The sequence below is a fragment of the Bufo gargarizans genome, chromosome 4, assembly GCF_014858855.1.
Source record: "Bufo gargarizans isolate SCDJY-AF-19 chromosome 4, ASM1485885v1, whole genome shotgun sequence".
Classification (NCBI taxonomy): domain Eukaryota; kingdom Metazoa; phylum Chordata; class Amphibia; order Anura; family Bufonidae; genus Bufo; species Bufo gargarizans.
This window is the reverse complement of record NC_058083.1, coordinates 443,911,218-443,926,977: the sequence shown is the minus strand read 5'-3', so window position 1 is coordinate 443,926,977 and position 15,760 is coordinate 443,911,218. Positions and strand designations below refer to the sequence as shown.

At 43.6% G+C, this 15,760-nt stretch overlaps 1 protein-coding gene across 1 annotated transcript in view; it reads left to right on the top strand.

Moving 5' to 3' along the window:
• Positions 1 to 15,760, top strand: part of EFEMP1 (EGF containing fibulin extracellular matrix protein 1) — a 138,687-nt gene that overhangs the window by 88,033 nt on the left and 34,894 nt on the right. The window contains exon 5 of the mRNA XM_044289232.1: positions 12,261 to 12,383. Within this exon, the coding sequence (XP_044145167.1) occupies positions 12,261 to 12,383 (123 nt within the window). The remainder of the gene's footprint in view (positions 1 to 12,260; positions 12,384 to 15,760) is intronic.

The following is a 15,760-nucleotide window of genomic DNA, read 5'->3' as shown; positions in this document are numbered from 1 at the left end:
GCAAGGTGACATAGTGTGGAGGTGGCAGCAGCATGAGGAGACAACAGAGTGGCAAGGTGACACAGTGTGAAGATGGCAGCAGCATGAGGAGGCCACAGAGTAGCAAGTTGACAAAGTGTGGAGATGGCAGCAGCATGATAAGACCACAGAGTGGCAAGGTGACACAGTGTGGAGATGGCAGCAGCATGAGGAGACCACACAGTGGCAAGGTGACATAGTGTGGAGGTGGCAGCAGCATGAAGAGACCATGGAGTGGCAAGGTGACACAGTGTGGAGGTGGCAGCAGCATGAGGAGACCACAGAGTGGCAAGGTGACACAGTGTGGAAATTGCAGCAGCACGAGGAGACCACACAGTAGCAAGGTGACACAGTGTGGAGGTGGCAGCAGCATGAGGAGACTACAGAGTGGCAAGGTGAAACAGTGTGGAGATGGCAGCAGCATGAGGAGACCACAGAGTAGCAAGGAGACATAGTGTGGAGAGGGCAGCAGCATGAGGAGACCACACAGTAGCAAGGTGACATAGTGTGGAGGTGGCAGAAGCATGGGGAGACTACAGAGTGGCAAAGTGACATAGTGTGGAGGTGGCAGCAGCATGAGGAGACCACAGAGTGGCAAGGTGACACAGTGTGGAGATGGCAGCAGCATGAGGAGACCTCACAGTGGCAAGGTGACACAGTATGGAGATGGCAGCAGCATGAGGAGACCACAGAGTGGCAAAGTGACATAGTGTGGAGGTGGCAGCAGTATGAGGAGACCACAGAGTAGTAAGGTGACACAGTGTGGAGATGGCAGCAGCATGAGGAGACCTCACAGTGGCAAGGTGACATAGTGTGGAGGTGGCAGCAGCATGAAGAGACCACAGAGTGGCAAGGTGACACAGTATGGAGATGGCAGCAGCATGAGGAGACCATAGAGTGGCAAGGTGACACAGTGTGGAGATGGCAGCAGTATGAGGGGACCACAGAGTGGCAAGGTGACATAGTGTGGAGGTGGCAGCAGCATGAGGAGACCACAGAGTGGCAAGGTGACAGTGTGGAGGTGGGTGGCAATACGAGTACCAGCTGAAGATGGTGGGTGAAAGAAGGAGCACTTGGCATCAGATGTGTTGCATCAGGCGGGTGGCAGCATCAGAATAATAGCTGAGGCAGGTAGCCAGAAGAAACCGGTCGCTTTTGTCAAAGGGTTGGTGTGGCACCATGGATGATCTAGTCTGATGCATCAGGCATTGGTGGGTGGAAATCCTGGTTGATCCACCCCTGATTCATCTTGACAAAGGTCAGTCTCTCCCCATTTTGGACAAGTAAGTTCTTTGTGGGGTAACTATGGCCCGTGCCGCACTAAACACCCACTGTGATGCCACACTACTGGCAGGACAGGACAGCTTTTCCAGGGCAAACTCTGCCAGTTGCGGACACAAATCCAGTTTGGCTGCTTAGTAGTCCAGCGGATCTTTAATAAGTGGTGGCAGGGTGATGTCCAAGTATGCCACCACCTGCTGGTTCAGGTCCTGCTCCAGGTCTAGCTGCTGCTAATGATGAGTAGTTTCTTCACTAGGCTGTTGAAGAAAGCTGCTCATCAGCGACTCTAGACTTAGGTTGCTGCTAATGGAGCTGGTACCGCTCCTACCCCCCTGCCACAGCAGCAATGGCAGAGGAACGTGAGTGCAGAGGGCCCCCCGGTCAGAGCTGCAAGATGATGGACGATGGTGCAGATAGGCAACGGCCAACTGACTACATAGGATGTCTCAATAGTAGTTCAGCCTGTCCTCCCTCCCAGCGGGTGTAAAAAAGGCCCCCTTTATGGACCGATAGCGAGGGTCCGACAAGGGGGAGAGCCAAAAGTCATCCCTCTGCCGAATGAGGACAATTCGGCTGTCACTACGCAAGCGAGCATGCATCGGGCCATTTGTGCAAGTGACTCTGAGGGACTTCCTGCCTCCATCTCCACTGCATACTGCCATGGTGTGTCTGGGTCCTCTGCCTCATCTTCCTCATCGCCCTATAGCTCCTCTGACTGCTCATGCTCCTCCTCTCCTGTCACCTGTGTAAAAAAAACATCCATTTAGCTATATATTGCTTGTGCTCCAATGTCATCCTCCTCCTCCAGTTCAGCCTCCACAGGCTCATGTGGCCATGAGATCTAGGCGCCACGTCTCCAATCCCCTGACCATCTAGATTTACCAGCATCTGTTCCAGGACATGAAGCAGTTGAATGACGTTTTTCATCCCGTAGTCCTGGCAACTCACAAATAACATGGCCTGAGCAAACGACAGGTGTCACGCATGAGCTCAAAGTTACACAAGGGAGTACTCCTGTCCGCTTGGATTATCAATAAATTTATGGCCTTTCTCTGTTCGTATAGTCGATCCAACATATGGAGGGTGGAATTCCAACGGGTGGAAACGTTGCATATTAGCCTATGATGGGGGATGCCATTTTGCCGATGCAGCTCAAGGAGGGTGTGCTTTGTACGAGTGGCTGAAGTGCATGCAAAATCTTCTAGCCATTTTTAGGATGTCTTTCAGATGGGTGGAAGACTTCAGGGTCCGCTTGACAACCAGATTGAACACGTGTGCCATGCAGGGCGCATGGCTCAGCCCTCTTTGACGCAGTGCTGACACCATGTTCTTCCCGTTGTCGGTCACCATGGTTACGATTTTGAGTTGTCGTGGAGAAAGCCAGGATTCGATGAAGGACACGGAGCAGTTCCTGCCCTGTGTGACTCAGTTCGCCCAGGCAAACAAGGTGCAGAACAGCGTGACACCGCCGTGCCCTGTGAGGGGCGCTGTGAATTGTCCTTGCAGTAGAGGCTGAGGACACAGTGGAGGATGAGGAGTAATGAGGAGGCAGAGGAGAACATTGTCACAGGACCAACGGCATGAGAACGTGGAGGCAGAAGCGGTATCACCTGGTCAAGTTGCTGGTGTGGATGTCCAGAAACAACATTCACCCAGTGGGCCGTAAAGGACATGTATTGTACCTCACCGTAGTTACAGATCCACATGTCGGCGCTGATATGTACTTTGGCAGACACCGAAAGGCTCAAGGACTGGCCCACCTTCTGTTATACATATGTGTGCAGGGCTGGTACTGCCTTTTTGGCAAATAAATAATGGCTTGGGACTCTCCACCTCAGCTCGGCACAAGCCATCAGTTCTCTGAAAGGTGCAGAGTCCACAACTTGGAAAGAGAGGGACTGCAGCACCAGCAACTTGGCCAGGAGCACATTCAGCTTCTGCGCCGTTGGATGACTGCATGCATACTGTTGTCTCTTGGCAATAGCTTCAGTGATTGATAGCTGACGGAATGACTGACGAGGAGAAGGAGGAGGAGAAGCATCAGGACCATCAGATGATGGGAAGGACAGACAGCTCCCTTCGTCTGAGGTGGTGGAGCCTTGACTGTCTGAAATCGGGTGAGTGCCACTGTGTAATTCAGCGGTTGCTGCGACAGGCTCGACCACCACATCGGAGCCTCCCAGGCCACTTTATGGTAACGCGGCATATGTTGACACAGGGCCATGGTGCCAACATTGGCACCCTGGCCACGCTTAACCTTCTGCCCACAGATTCGACAAATGGCCATGTTCACCTCCTCCGGCTGCTTAAGAAAAAACTGCCACACCGCCGAGTAGGTGATCTTACCCCCAACACTCCGCACTGACTGCTACCGCTGCTGCTTCCGTGAACCATTACTTTTTGGGCAGGTAGGCGCCAGAGAAACGGGCAGAATACCCTGGGCACGTTTGGCTCTCAACCTCCCACTGCTGCCACCCTGCTGACTCCCAGCCATGCTAGTGACTTACTGGCTCCGCCGCTGCCTCACAGGTAAGCTGCCACCCTCTTCTCCCGATGATGATAAAGCTCCTTCATCACCCGGTTCCCAAGTGCGATCAGCTACATCATCATCATCGAGTACTGTCTGCACATCACTGATGTCCTCCTTAACGGTCTCTGGGTCAGGAGCCTGACTGCTTGCACGCCACTCTCCTCATCACTACTTGCCCGCCTACTGGAGGAAGCAGCGGATGTCTCCTCCACATCTTGGCTGGCCAGTAGCTGCTGACTGTCCTCTAGTAGCTCGTCTTCGCTGTATAGTGGAGCTGAGCCCACATCATATAATACTTCTCTGGCTGAGGGAACAGCAAAGGACAGAGGAAGGTTGAGGACAGGTGAGGGCACAGGGCCTTTTCCCGGGCCATGCCAACTAAGGGTTGTGTCTGACGAACCCACCGACTCTTGGCTGGGGGTGTCTGATGTTACTTGGGACGAAGTGAATGACCTAGTCAACCATTCAAGAACTGCTGGGTTGCTGGTCAAGACACGACTGCTAGATGACACCGGGAGCTCAGGTCTCTCACTATGACTCTGTCTGCCACGCCCCCTTACTCTGCTGCGACGTGTGCCTGCGCCAGAAACATTTAGGCCTCTGCCACTCCCCTGTGCAGGGTCTGGCACTTCTTTGTCTGACATATGTTAGATCAAATAAATAAATAACAAATTAAAACACCAGAAAAAAGGCTGTAATTTTCTCATTTCACCACACAACGACTAATGAGCCCTTTTTTTCCACTAATACATGCCAAAGAAGGCTTTAGAACATACAACTGCAAATATATATTGTTTTGCCACTAATACACACCAAAAAGGGATGTAATTTTCTCACTTCACCACACAACGGCAAATCCTTTTTTTTGTGCCACTAATACACGCCAAAAAGGGCTTTAGAACATTTAACTGCAACGCTTAACGGCAAATAATATATATTTTTTTGCCACTAATACACTTCACACCACAAAAGGCTTTAGAACATATAACTGCACCGCTGAATGGCAAATATATATATTTTTGCCACTAATATACGAAAAAAAAGGGCTTTAGAACATATAACTGCCCTGCTGAATGGCAAATAGGCCCTTACTTTTTTCCAGTTGTACACGCCACAAAAGGCTTTAGAATAACTACAATGCTGAACGGCTAATAATATATATTTTTGTGCCACTAATACACGCCAAAAAGGGCTTTAGAACATATAACTGTACCGCTGAACGGCAAATAATATATATTTTTGGGCCACTAATACACACCAAAAAGGGCTGTAATTTTCTAACTTCACCACACAACGGCTAATAAGCCCTTTTTTCCCACTAATACAAGCCAAGAAATGCTTTAGAACATATAACTGCACAGCACAAGGGCAAATAAGACAGAAATATTTCCTTGTAATAAACTCTGTTAATGACTGTATCAAACAGCACTTGCACCCAAAAACCAAGAACGGTTTGCTGGAATTTCAGAGCTGTATAATGGCAATTTGGATCCCCAGTCAGTGCAGCAAGGTGTAATAGGATTGTTCCTATTACCCAGACTGTAAATTCCCCTACTGAACCCTGTTCTGCTTCAATACTGTGGGACGATTCCTCCCTATCCTTTCCCTCAACTTCTATACAGCAAACCTCCTCCTCATCTGGTGCCAGAGAATCTGTACTTTGTATGTGATATTGCTGGATGTGCCACAAGTTTTATTTCACACTGAGTAAAAAGAGACTTTTATAAGTTTACTTCTGGCCAGATTTTTTCATATACCTTTTCACTGCACCAAACCCCAGGGAGCGACGTCCTGAGAGGGAGTGCACCATGACATAACACCTCATCAGGGCCACTACCACTTCTATTCTCTGCACCGGCTCCTCGAGTGCTTGCTGCAGATTTATCAAGACTGGTGCAAAGGAAAACTGACTTAGTTGCCCATAGCAATCTGATTGGTTGCTAGGGGCAACTAAGTCAAATTTAATTTGCTGTAGTTTTGGTAAATATCGCCCATGTCTATGGCCAGCCTTTGTCAGAGTGTACCTCATCTACTGGTGTTCTTTTCATCTTTATACATAACCTAGGCAGTCTTATACAACACCCGCCGAGCCTGGGAGTGTGGTTCTTTTATCCTGCTAGTGTGTACATGGAGATGAGCCTGTTTATTTATACAGATTCATTCTAGTACATTTTCAGTAGAGGGAAGTTTATATTTTCCCTGCAGATGGCCAACTCGTAATAACTGCATTCCTTTTTTAAATATAAAAAAAAACAGAAGAGTAAAAGTAATCTCATGCTCAGTCTTGTGAATGTGGAATGTAAATACATGGGGTTATGCAATTCTGCAAAACTAGCCTGGGAAATAAAACCTCAAGGAGGAAAAGGTTTGACTGCCTTCATACTGTATAATACACCAGATGAAGTCTTGTAAAATAGTTTTTTGATGGCCAATCACACCTGCTATTTATAAATTAGGTTTAGATGTATGTAAATATATGCAAATATATGCAACATAGCTCCTCCTCCTTTTGTCTGAATCTGAACCACCAATCAGGTGTCAGACCAAACACCTGTTCTTCCTGTCTCCTCGGACTGTTGACGTCTAAACAGTGCCACAGCCAAAGAAGGGTCCTTCACCTTGTTCTCGAAGATGTCCACACGTGCCCATGTACATACCAGAGGCTGCCCTGGACAATAGTATCCATATCCTATAACCTGCTATACCAAGTGACTGCTATCTCTCCCTTTTCTCGCCACTGGCTATGAAGAAATTATCAACATGTCAGCATTGCATCATTTACTTTCTTAAAGGCCCACCCTTTCACCCTTCCTCCAAGAAAGTAACTGTCAATAGTATTTTGCATACAATAATGGCAATAAATGCATCAATATTCATTAACTAAATGGGTTGTCTCTAAGTTTTGGAATCTGTGTAGCTTGTTCTGCTGGACTATTTGTATAGCTCCCATTCACTTCAATGGATATTACGGTAACAGCAGGGCCCATGACCACTTGGTTATTTCTGTAAGCCTGGCTACCTAGGGTTAGAGCTTAGTCCCAACTCATCATGGAAGTGGCGAGATGGGACAACCTCTTTCAGTACAATAACTGCAGAGTTTTCTTCTGATAGATAAACCTTTTACATCTACACACTTCATAATATCTGACCAATGACCCCCACTGGCCGAGTGACTAGAATATTTTTAGGATTTACTGAAGCCCATAAGACAGGATTCACTCTTGTGTACGATGGCTTTATGGAGTGGCCATAAATTTACAGTTAAAAGTCAAGATTCAACTTTGTCCTGTAAGATCAGCAAAGGTAAAAGCTTCCCTGTCCTAGAATGGTAGCAGGACCGGTTGCCTCCACTTGCAGAGCAGCCTAGGGGAGTGAGGCCTCAATATCCACTACACTCTTCCACTTGCATATACAACATATTGGTGCGTTTTCCTGTCAGGCTGCTCAGCCATGATGGCTTATCGTAGGCAGGATTGCTTCATTACCATCTATTGTAAAGCAATTTTTATGATAATAATAATAATATTTATTTATATAGCACCAGCATATTCCGCAGCGCTTTACAGTTCAGGGGTTCATGTACAAACAGTCATAAAGAACATAGCAACAGTCAATAGTGATGAGCGGCATATGCAATATTCGTTTTCGTATTATTTTACACATTTTTTGCATAATATTCGCCAAAAATTTGCGAATTCTAGAATTCGTGATCTCCAGTCAATATTTTTGCGATTGCGCAAATTGGCACTAATGATGCACATATTTTTTGCGCAATATATGCAACTTAATTTTTTATCAGATCTGAGCAGATATTACTGATTGGTGCAGTAAGTATTGTTCTGACATCACAGCACTATGTCTGTAGCATGTATGTATGGACAGCAGAGAAACAGTAATTCCTATCACACTACCTAACACCCTGCACTGGAACCGATCAGCTACACGATATCACTATCTAACCTACACTCACTATCTCCCACTAACTATCTGTATTATAGAGTATATATGAGCTAACTAACTATCTAATGTAATTGCTGCTGGGAAGTTTCTTATATAGTAAGGGGTAGGCAACTTTCCTATTAGTTGCTAGGGATGTCGCTAAGCTCTGACAAAGACATTGCAGCCTTCTCATTGGCCCACAAGAAAGAAGGGAGGTTACTGATGGAAAAAAAATCTATAATATTCGCAATTACGAATATATAGCACTATATTCTACATCTTCACGAAATCTCGAAGTGCCGATATTCCCGATAAAAGTGCAGATAAAAATTAGTGATTAGAATATTCGCAATCAACACTAATGAGGGCATGCTAGGAGTTGTAGTTTTGCAACAGTTGGATGGCCACAGGCTACAGACCACTGCTATAGATAAAATATAGGTTGAGACAGGTAAAAAGTCAGATTCCCACTTTCCCTTGACCAGAGACACTAAGGGACTGCCTGACGATCCAATGTGTGCAATAACAAACATTTCCATTAGTGACTAGCGTTTATCTATCATCCCTGTTAAAGGCTGGAAATGAGCTGTTTGTCACTTCAAGGGGTTATCCAGTTTAGAAAATCTATATTCATATTCCCTAAACGAATAGAGGAGGTTATCTGTTCAGGACCCTCCTCTCTTGGCAGTGGCGTAACTATAATGGTTGCAGCAGTCATAGTTGCAGGCAGGTCCACAAGCTAAGGAGGCGCTCAGGTCCCCCCTTACCATAGTAAGGCTTATTGTACTTCTTTGATAATAAGTCTTTTGATGCACTGACATGCTGAAGGTGAGGAGATAGGGGTACTAGATTTAAGAATTAGAGATCCCAATTGTCAGAAACGTGATAATTAACCTTTTAATGGCAAAAGTATATTCATATAGTAATGGAAGAGAGACCATGGAGAAGAATGCAGATGTTTGGCTGCAATGGTTACAGTGTTTTCATAGCACCTAGATGTTTAGGAGAGACTGCTGAGCTGTGGAAATGATTATACTGTACCTGCACCACTGCTCACAGTAGTATAAGGGTATCTATTTACTATTGTGAGGTCCATATGCTGCAAGCCCAGGAGGAGCAGGAGCGGAGGATGGTAGAGGTAGTGACTCTGGCTGCAATAAACCTTTACAGTGGCAATCCTCATACTGATGCTCCCTAGGGCCAGGGCAGTGATAGGAGGGAACACCCTTTCTTTCCTAAGGGCACACCCTAATGTGGGGGCTCCTGCCTATTGGTAGTTGGAGTGCTCTTTGAGTTAACAGTTTGAATGGGCGCAGGGAGGGTGTGTAGGTGCAGTGGCCAGCATATGATACTGGAGTGAGTAACCAGGCTGATTGTAGAAAATAAACAAGTCTGTACTAAAGTGCAGAGTTGGAGTATTAGTACATCCCCCGATATCAAGACACATTTCCAAGGCAAGTCACGATACAGTCTCTTCCCAATAGTTGTATATAAACAGGCGTGGATTGGACATTTCCTGGTGGGATAATGCCCAGGGGACTAACTGGGGCTTCCCCACGACCGGCAGTATTTGATGATGGACTGTGGTATTGGGCTCTGTTGGGGAAGTATAATGTGCCACAATATGGTATTGCTGGCTTTGCCTTCCATCAATTTGGACGCAACTACAAAATGGGGCCACTTTTAGTATTTTTTCCAGGGCCACTTTAAGTTCCCAGTCTGCCTCTGTATAGAAGCAAACAGAAACAATGATGATAATAGGAGTAGTAGTTCCTGAGTTCTTTCTAAGCACTTAGCAACCTTTCCAAGATGACCACAGGCATGCAAAACTCTCAAAAATGTGGAAGGTGTCCCAGACTATAAAACATGCACATGCAAAAAGTCAGCTCTGCAATCCCAGGACAGAGGGATGCAGATAGTCAAACGGTCAGCCAAACTATTATAGAAGTGTGAAAGGTGATGTTAACTGTAAATCCTTACACAAGCAGCAAAGTCTTTATCGGCCATAAACAAAGAATACCTTGGTAGCATGCATAGACTGTCTATGAATGTCTTCTACAGCTTTCCCTCCTAGATTGTTCTGTTAACAAGAATGATGTTTCTCCTGGAGCTGAACTAGCATCTGCTCTGAATGACAGGCATAGCTGAACTTGAAGGGGAAAGTTAATTCCCTCTGCTGAGTCAGGACATGATTAACTAAACAGTTGCACCTGCAGACAGCTTTTGGGAATACATACAAAGTATAATGCAAAGTATAATACAAAGCATATTAAATAACATCAAATCAAAAACAATTTGTAAGTACCCACATATCAGGACCTACATACCTATAGTGTGAAATGTCCATTCCTCTGATTGGTCAAACAGTTTAGATCTGAGGAAGGGGTGATAAAGGACCCCGAAACGCGTTTGGTGTAAAGAAAAACCCCGCTATGGACATTGAACTTGCCAGCTGAAGGACCACGTACACCCCAAGTTAACCCTGTCAAGATCGGAGATCCAAGGCGCATCCGACATAGATTCACTAGAGGGACGTATGACGCTCGTCCAGCGCTGAAAAAGGAGCCGATGAATGCAACAAGCGCCGAAACTCACATCTATAGAGCGGCGTGTTAAAAGACAGCGTGGGGAAAGGACCGAAGGAAATACCGATCCTATCTACAACTCCTAAAGGCTTTGGCATAGCAGCAGAATCTGGTGTAACATCGTAACAGTGAGTAACAGCGGGACGCCGCACATAACAATCACTGCTATTCACCAGCTACTTTTCTGTCTTCTACTTGAAGGACAATAACACTGTGGATTTCATTTTTCTTGCAAAGACTGTACAGAATTTTACCATCAAAGTGGAATGGACATTTACTTTTAGCATTATCATCCCCACAGATTTGGGACATATCATTATCCAGGGCTCTTGATATTTTTATTAACTTATTCAGTTTTCTACACTTTTTATATATATGTTTTACTAATCATTCTAATCATGTGTGTTATATGAATTGCTTGCTTAATATTATCAATAAACTGTGAGGTACATATATTTGGAGAGTGCCCAGTATTTTATTTATATATTATTCACTTTTAAAAGGAAGGGTGATTCCTTTTTTACTGAGAGCACCTCCTCCATTGTTTGCACCATTCCTGTGCGTCACTCTCTGCACGTTTTTAGTTTAGATCTTGTGATCACTATTGGGAAGCATAAAATTCCAATCAGAGAACATGTAACTGCATTGTAATAATTGGCTGCTTGTGCTGCAATATTGAGTCACTTAAGAGACTAAGCCATGCTGCTCAAGAGGTACGAACAGGCTGTAGCTAGGCTAGCGTAACAAGAAATTGCATGGATGGACCCAAGCCCATGGCCAATGAGTCTTTAGTTAACCCTGTCTCATGGCCAGAGTGGAGTATGGCTAAAGAGGTATCGTATTTCTCAGGTCGGAGGGCCTGTCTTGTTCTGGATTACATAAATAACCCATTGATTTGAATGAGCGTTGTAAAGCTTGATTTTCCTTGTGGTGGCGCTGTAGCAAAATTAAACACTTACTGCCAGGTTTCTCTACAGATTACATCTGATCAAATTATTTTTAAGGGTTCTTTCTAACAAGCAGAGATTGTCCAAAGTGTGACTTCCCCTTTAATTGTCTTACTAAACTTACTTGGTCATTTTTAAGCTGGACATTCAAATAACATACAGTAGCTGTCAGATGAACAAGGCTTATTTCACAGCAGGAAAATAGGATAGTTATTTGGAAAGTCAATTTCTAGTTTTTCAATCAGGATGCAACCATATAAGTGAGATTATTGGTGTATCCCACCAAATCGGTAAGCTCTTCGTGAAGATATCACATCCACCCTTTATGCCATAACTCTCCATTAATTATCCAAATGGCAGCACTATACATGTGTACCTATAGTGGAAGCGAGGGAAATGACCACTACAGGGACTCAGAAGGGGCAGCCCGGGAGAAGGACTGAAAGATTTAATTGTCGGGGCCCCCTCAACAGTATTACACAATGAAATTATATACCGTGACAGAATATACAGTGACATGACATACAGTATATACGTGTAGGAAATGGTTGGAGCTGCTGCCTGGCCTGGATTGAGAGAGCTATCTTGGCTAGAGGAATGAGGGTTGCACAGGAGGAGGGGATTGCTGGGGGAGGGGGTCACAATTCAAAAATGTTCTCCGGGGCCCTGTCAGTTCTAGTTACACCACTGGCACTATCAGTTGTATATTAGCTTAAAACTAGTGTCAATCCTGACAACGGCATTCCTAGGTAATATGTGAAATAAATACTTTTCATTGAGTTGATACTTTAAAACCTCTTAGACTGAGATTAGCCAAATTATTTCTAGATTTTTATGGACCTCACTATTCTTGTTGTCTAGTTATAATTCCAAGAACAGTTCTTTAAGGGCAAAATAAAAAAAATGATCACTTTACCTAGAAATATCCTAATAGCAAATATTTTTTGTTTCTTCTGATAGACATAGATGAATGTCTAACTGGAACCCACAACTGCAGATCAGATCAAGTGTGCACTAATATCAGAGGATCATTCACTTGCCTGTGTCCCAGAGGATACCAAAAACGAGGAGAGCAATGTATTGGTGGGTAAACTTGCTTTAATGATTTCTAATATGCTGAGTCATAGCACTGAAAAATGAGGTATACATAGCTTACACATGTGAACAGTGCCATGAAAGGCCTACAGCTTCAAGTTGTATGCAGAAAATGTCACCCATAGACATGCATGGGCTGTACTGTATTATTGCACATAACAAACGCAAAGGGTTCAGCTCTCCACCTGGACCTCAAGATCAGCCACTGGATAGCGGGTGCAGGGAAGAGTATTCTGATTAAGAAACAGGCACCATAGTCAAACTTCAAATACAAATATGCTCTAGAACTCCATAAAATCCTGTTCATTATTTCATCTTCTAAAGAACATCTAAAGCATGGTAATAAAAAAAAGACCCTTACGAGTTTTGAACTATGTATGACAAGTTCTCACTCATAGCTAAGAGTAAGAACTTGTCAAACAGCGCAGAACACATAGCATCTTTTTTTTACCATGCTTGAAATGTTTTTTAGAAGAAGAAATAAAGAGGAGGATTTTATGGAGCTCTGCAGCATATTTTTATTTGAAGTTGAACTGTATCATGCCTTTGATTTCATAAATGTTACAAAGGTTTGAAATTAAATATGACATAAAAAAATGTTTGCTCTGCTGGATGGAATGCCATATTATGGAGGTATTGTCTACTATACGCATTGCTTCTAGTGGAGAATATTCCAGTAATACAGTGCATTACCAAAGGCAGCTCATAAAGTGCACCTAGGGGTGTGCAGTCACAGATGCTCCATTCACTCTTCTCTGCCATGTGTGCATGGTCTAAGACTTCCTCTGCTCTCCTCCAACTTGCATTTTATGACTTCAAGAACACCTTTTTGTCTATCTTCCAGCTTACTCTGTGTGCTCTGTTATCTCTGTTTTCCTCCTTTTCCCTTAAATTATAAGTCATACTCCCCCATGCATCTTAAAGGGGTTCTCTGGGAATTAAGAAAATAAAGTTACTGAGAATAAATAAATATTAGGGGTACTTTCACACATGCGGCAGAGGATTCCGGCAGGCAATCTGGATGCAAACGTTCATTCCCAATAAGCTGCCCGAATATTCAGCCATGTAAATTCACCTTTTCACTTTTTCAACATTTAGATATGTTGCAACCTTGTGACAAAAAAAAGCTAATTCAAGTTTATCCCCATCATTCTGAGCCTAATACTCTATAATGAGAAAGTGAAAACAGATTGTTTGAAATGTTCGTTAATTTATTCAAAAGGAAAAACTAAAATCTTGCATTGACATAAGTATTCAGAGCTTTACTCAGTACTTATTTTAGGAAACCTTTGCCATCAATAACAGCCTCCAGTCTTCTTGGGTATGATGCTACAAGGTTTGCACACCTGGATTTGGAGAGGTTCTGCCATTCTTCTCTGGGGATCACCAGTGGACAGACATTTTCAGGTCTTTCCAGTCTTTCAAGTCAGGGCTCTAGCTATGCCACTGAAGGGCATTCACAGAATTGTCCCTAAGCCACTCCTGTGTTGTCTTGGTTGTGTGCTTAGGGTCATTGTCTTGTAGGAAGGTAACTTTCTACCCGGTCTTTTTTGCTTCATTCAGCTTTTCCTCAACTCTGACCTGTCTCCCTGTCCAGCTGATGAAAAATACTCCCTCAACATTATGCTGCCATCACCATGAAAGCTTAGAAATGAGGCCAAAAAGTTTAATCTTGGTCTTCATTAGTCCAGAGAATATTGTTTCTCGCATTCTAAGAATCCTTAATGTGCTTTTTTGCAAACTCCAGATTTGTTTTTATGTGTCTTTTTCTAAGGAGATGCTTCTTTCTGGCAACTGACATAAAGCCCATATTGGTAGAGTGCTGCAGTGGTTGTAAACCTTCTAGATGTTTCTCCCATGCACACACAGGATCTTTGGAACTCAGCCAGTTTGATCATTGGGTGCTTGGTCACCCTTACTAAGGCCCTTCTCTACTGATCACTTAGTTTGCTGGGGCGACCAGCTCTAGGAAGAGTTGTTATTGTCCCAAACTTTCTCCATTTAAGAATTATGGAGGCCACTGTGCTTTTGTGAACGTTCAGTGCTGCAGACATTTTTGTATCCTTCCCGAGATCTGTGCCTCCGCACAATCCTGTCTCTACAGACAGTTCTTTCCTCCTCATGGCTTTGGTTTTGCTCTGACAATCATTGTTAGCTCTGAGACATGATAAAGACAGGGCTGAATTTATCACAAGTGGACTCCAATCAAGGTGTAAAAACATCTCAAAGATAACCAAGGGAAATTGGTGGCCTCCAGACCTAAATTTCAAGCGCCATAGCAAAGGGTCTGAATTCTTATGTCCATGTAAAATTTTAGTTTTTCCTTGCATCTAAATACATTTCTAAAATGTTGTTTTCAGATTGATAAGTGCAGATTGATGGTGGCAATTTGAATTTATTTATTATAGCCCAAAGCTGCAATACAACAAAATAGGAAAAACCTCTACAAAGGTCACATAGCATGCCTAGAACACTTGATCGTAGAAGTCAACAGTCTACAGGTTCCCATGATCCATGCAGCTGCAGTAATGCATGCTGCATCTCTGAACTGCTGCTAACAGCAGCTCAGGCAAGATGGAGTTCCCCATAATCATTTACAAAAATTGAAAAAAAAATCTACAATCAGACTTTAAAAATAATATGCATTATTATCTAGTTTTTAATTATTAAAACAAATTATAGTTGATACATTCCCTTAACTCCTGCATCTCCTAACTTGTCCTTCCAATGTCTTTCTATGTTCTTTGTATGTTCCTTTACAAACTGTCATCCAGTACCCTATGTGTGTTCTCTGTGCATTGTCTTGCTAGAAAAATAATTTTGCCATGCTAATTTTAGAAACTGCTGTAATTCTTTTTAGCAATTTATGTTATCAAATCTGTTCTATCTTTCCATGAAACAGCTTAGGCTGGGTTCACATTACGTTTTTGTCTTACATTATATATATACATTTGGGAAAGGAAAGGATGCAAAACCATAGTGCACTACGCGTTTTTATCCTGCAAAAAAACACATAAACGTTATTCACAATGGAACTCTATGGTGACGGATGCCGCCATAATGCATTCTTTGGAGGCATCCTTTTAACATATACAGTACAGACCAAAAGTTTGGACACACCTTCTCATTCAAAGAGTTTTCTTTATTTTCATGACTATGAACATTGTAGATTCACACTGAAGGCATCAAAACTATGAATTAACACATGTGGAATTATATACATAACAAAAAAGTGTGAAACAACTGAAAATATGTCATATTCTAGGTTCTTCAAGTTAGCCACCTTTTGCTTTGTTTACTGCTTTGCACACTCTTGGCATTCTCTTGATGAGCTTCAAGAGGTAGTCACCTGAAATGGTCTTCCA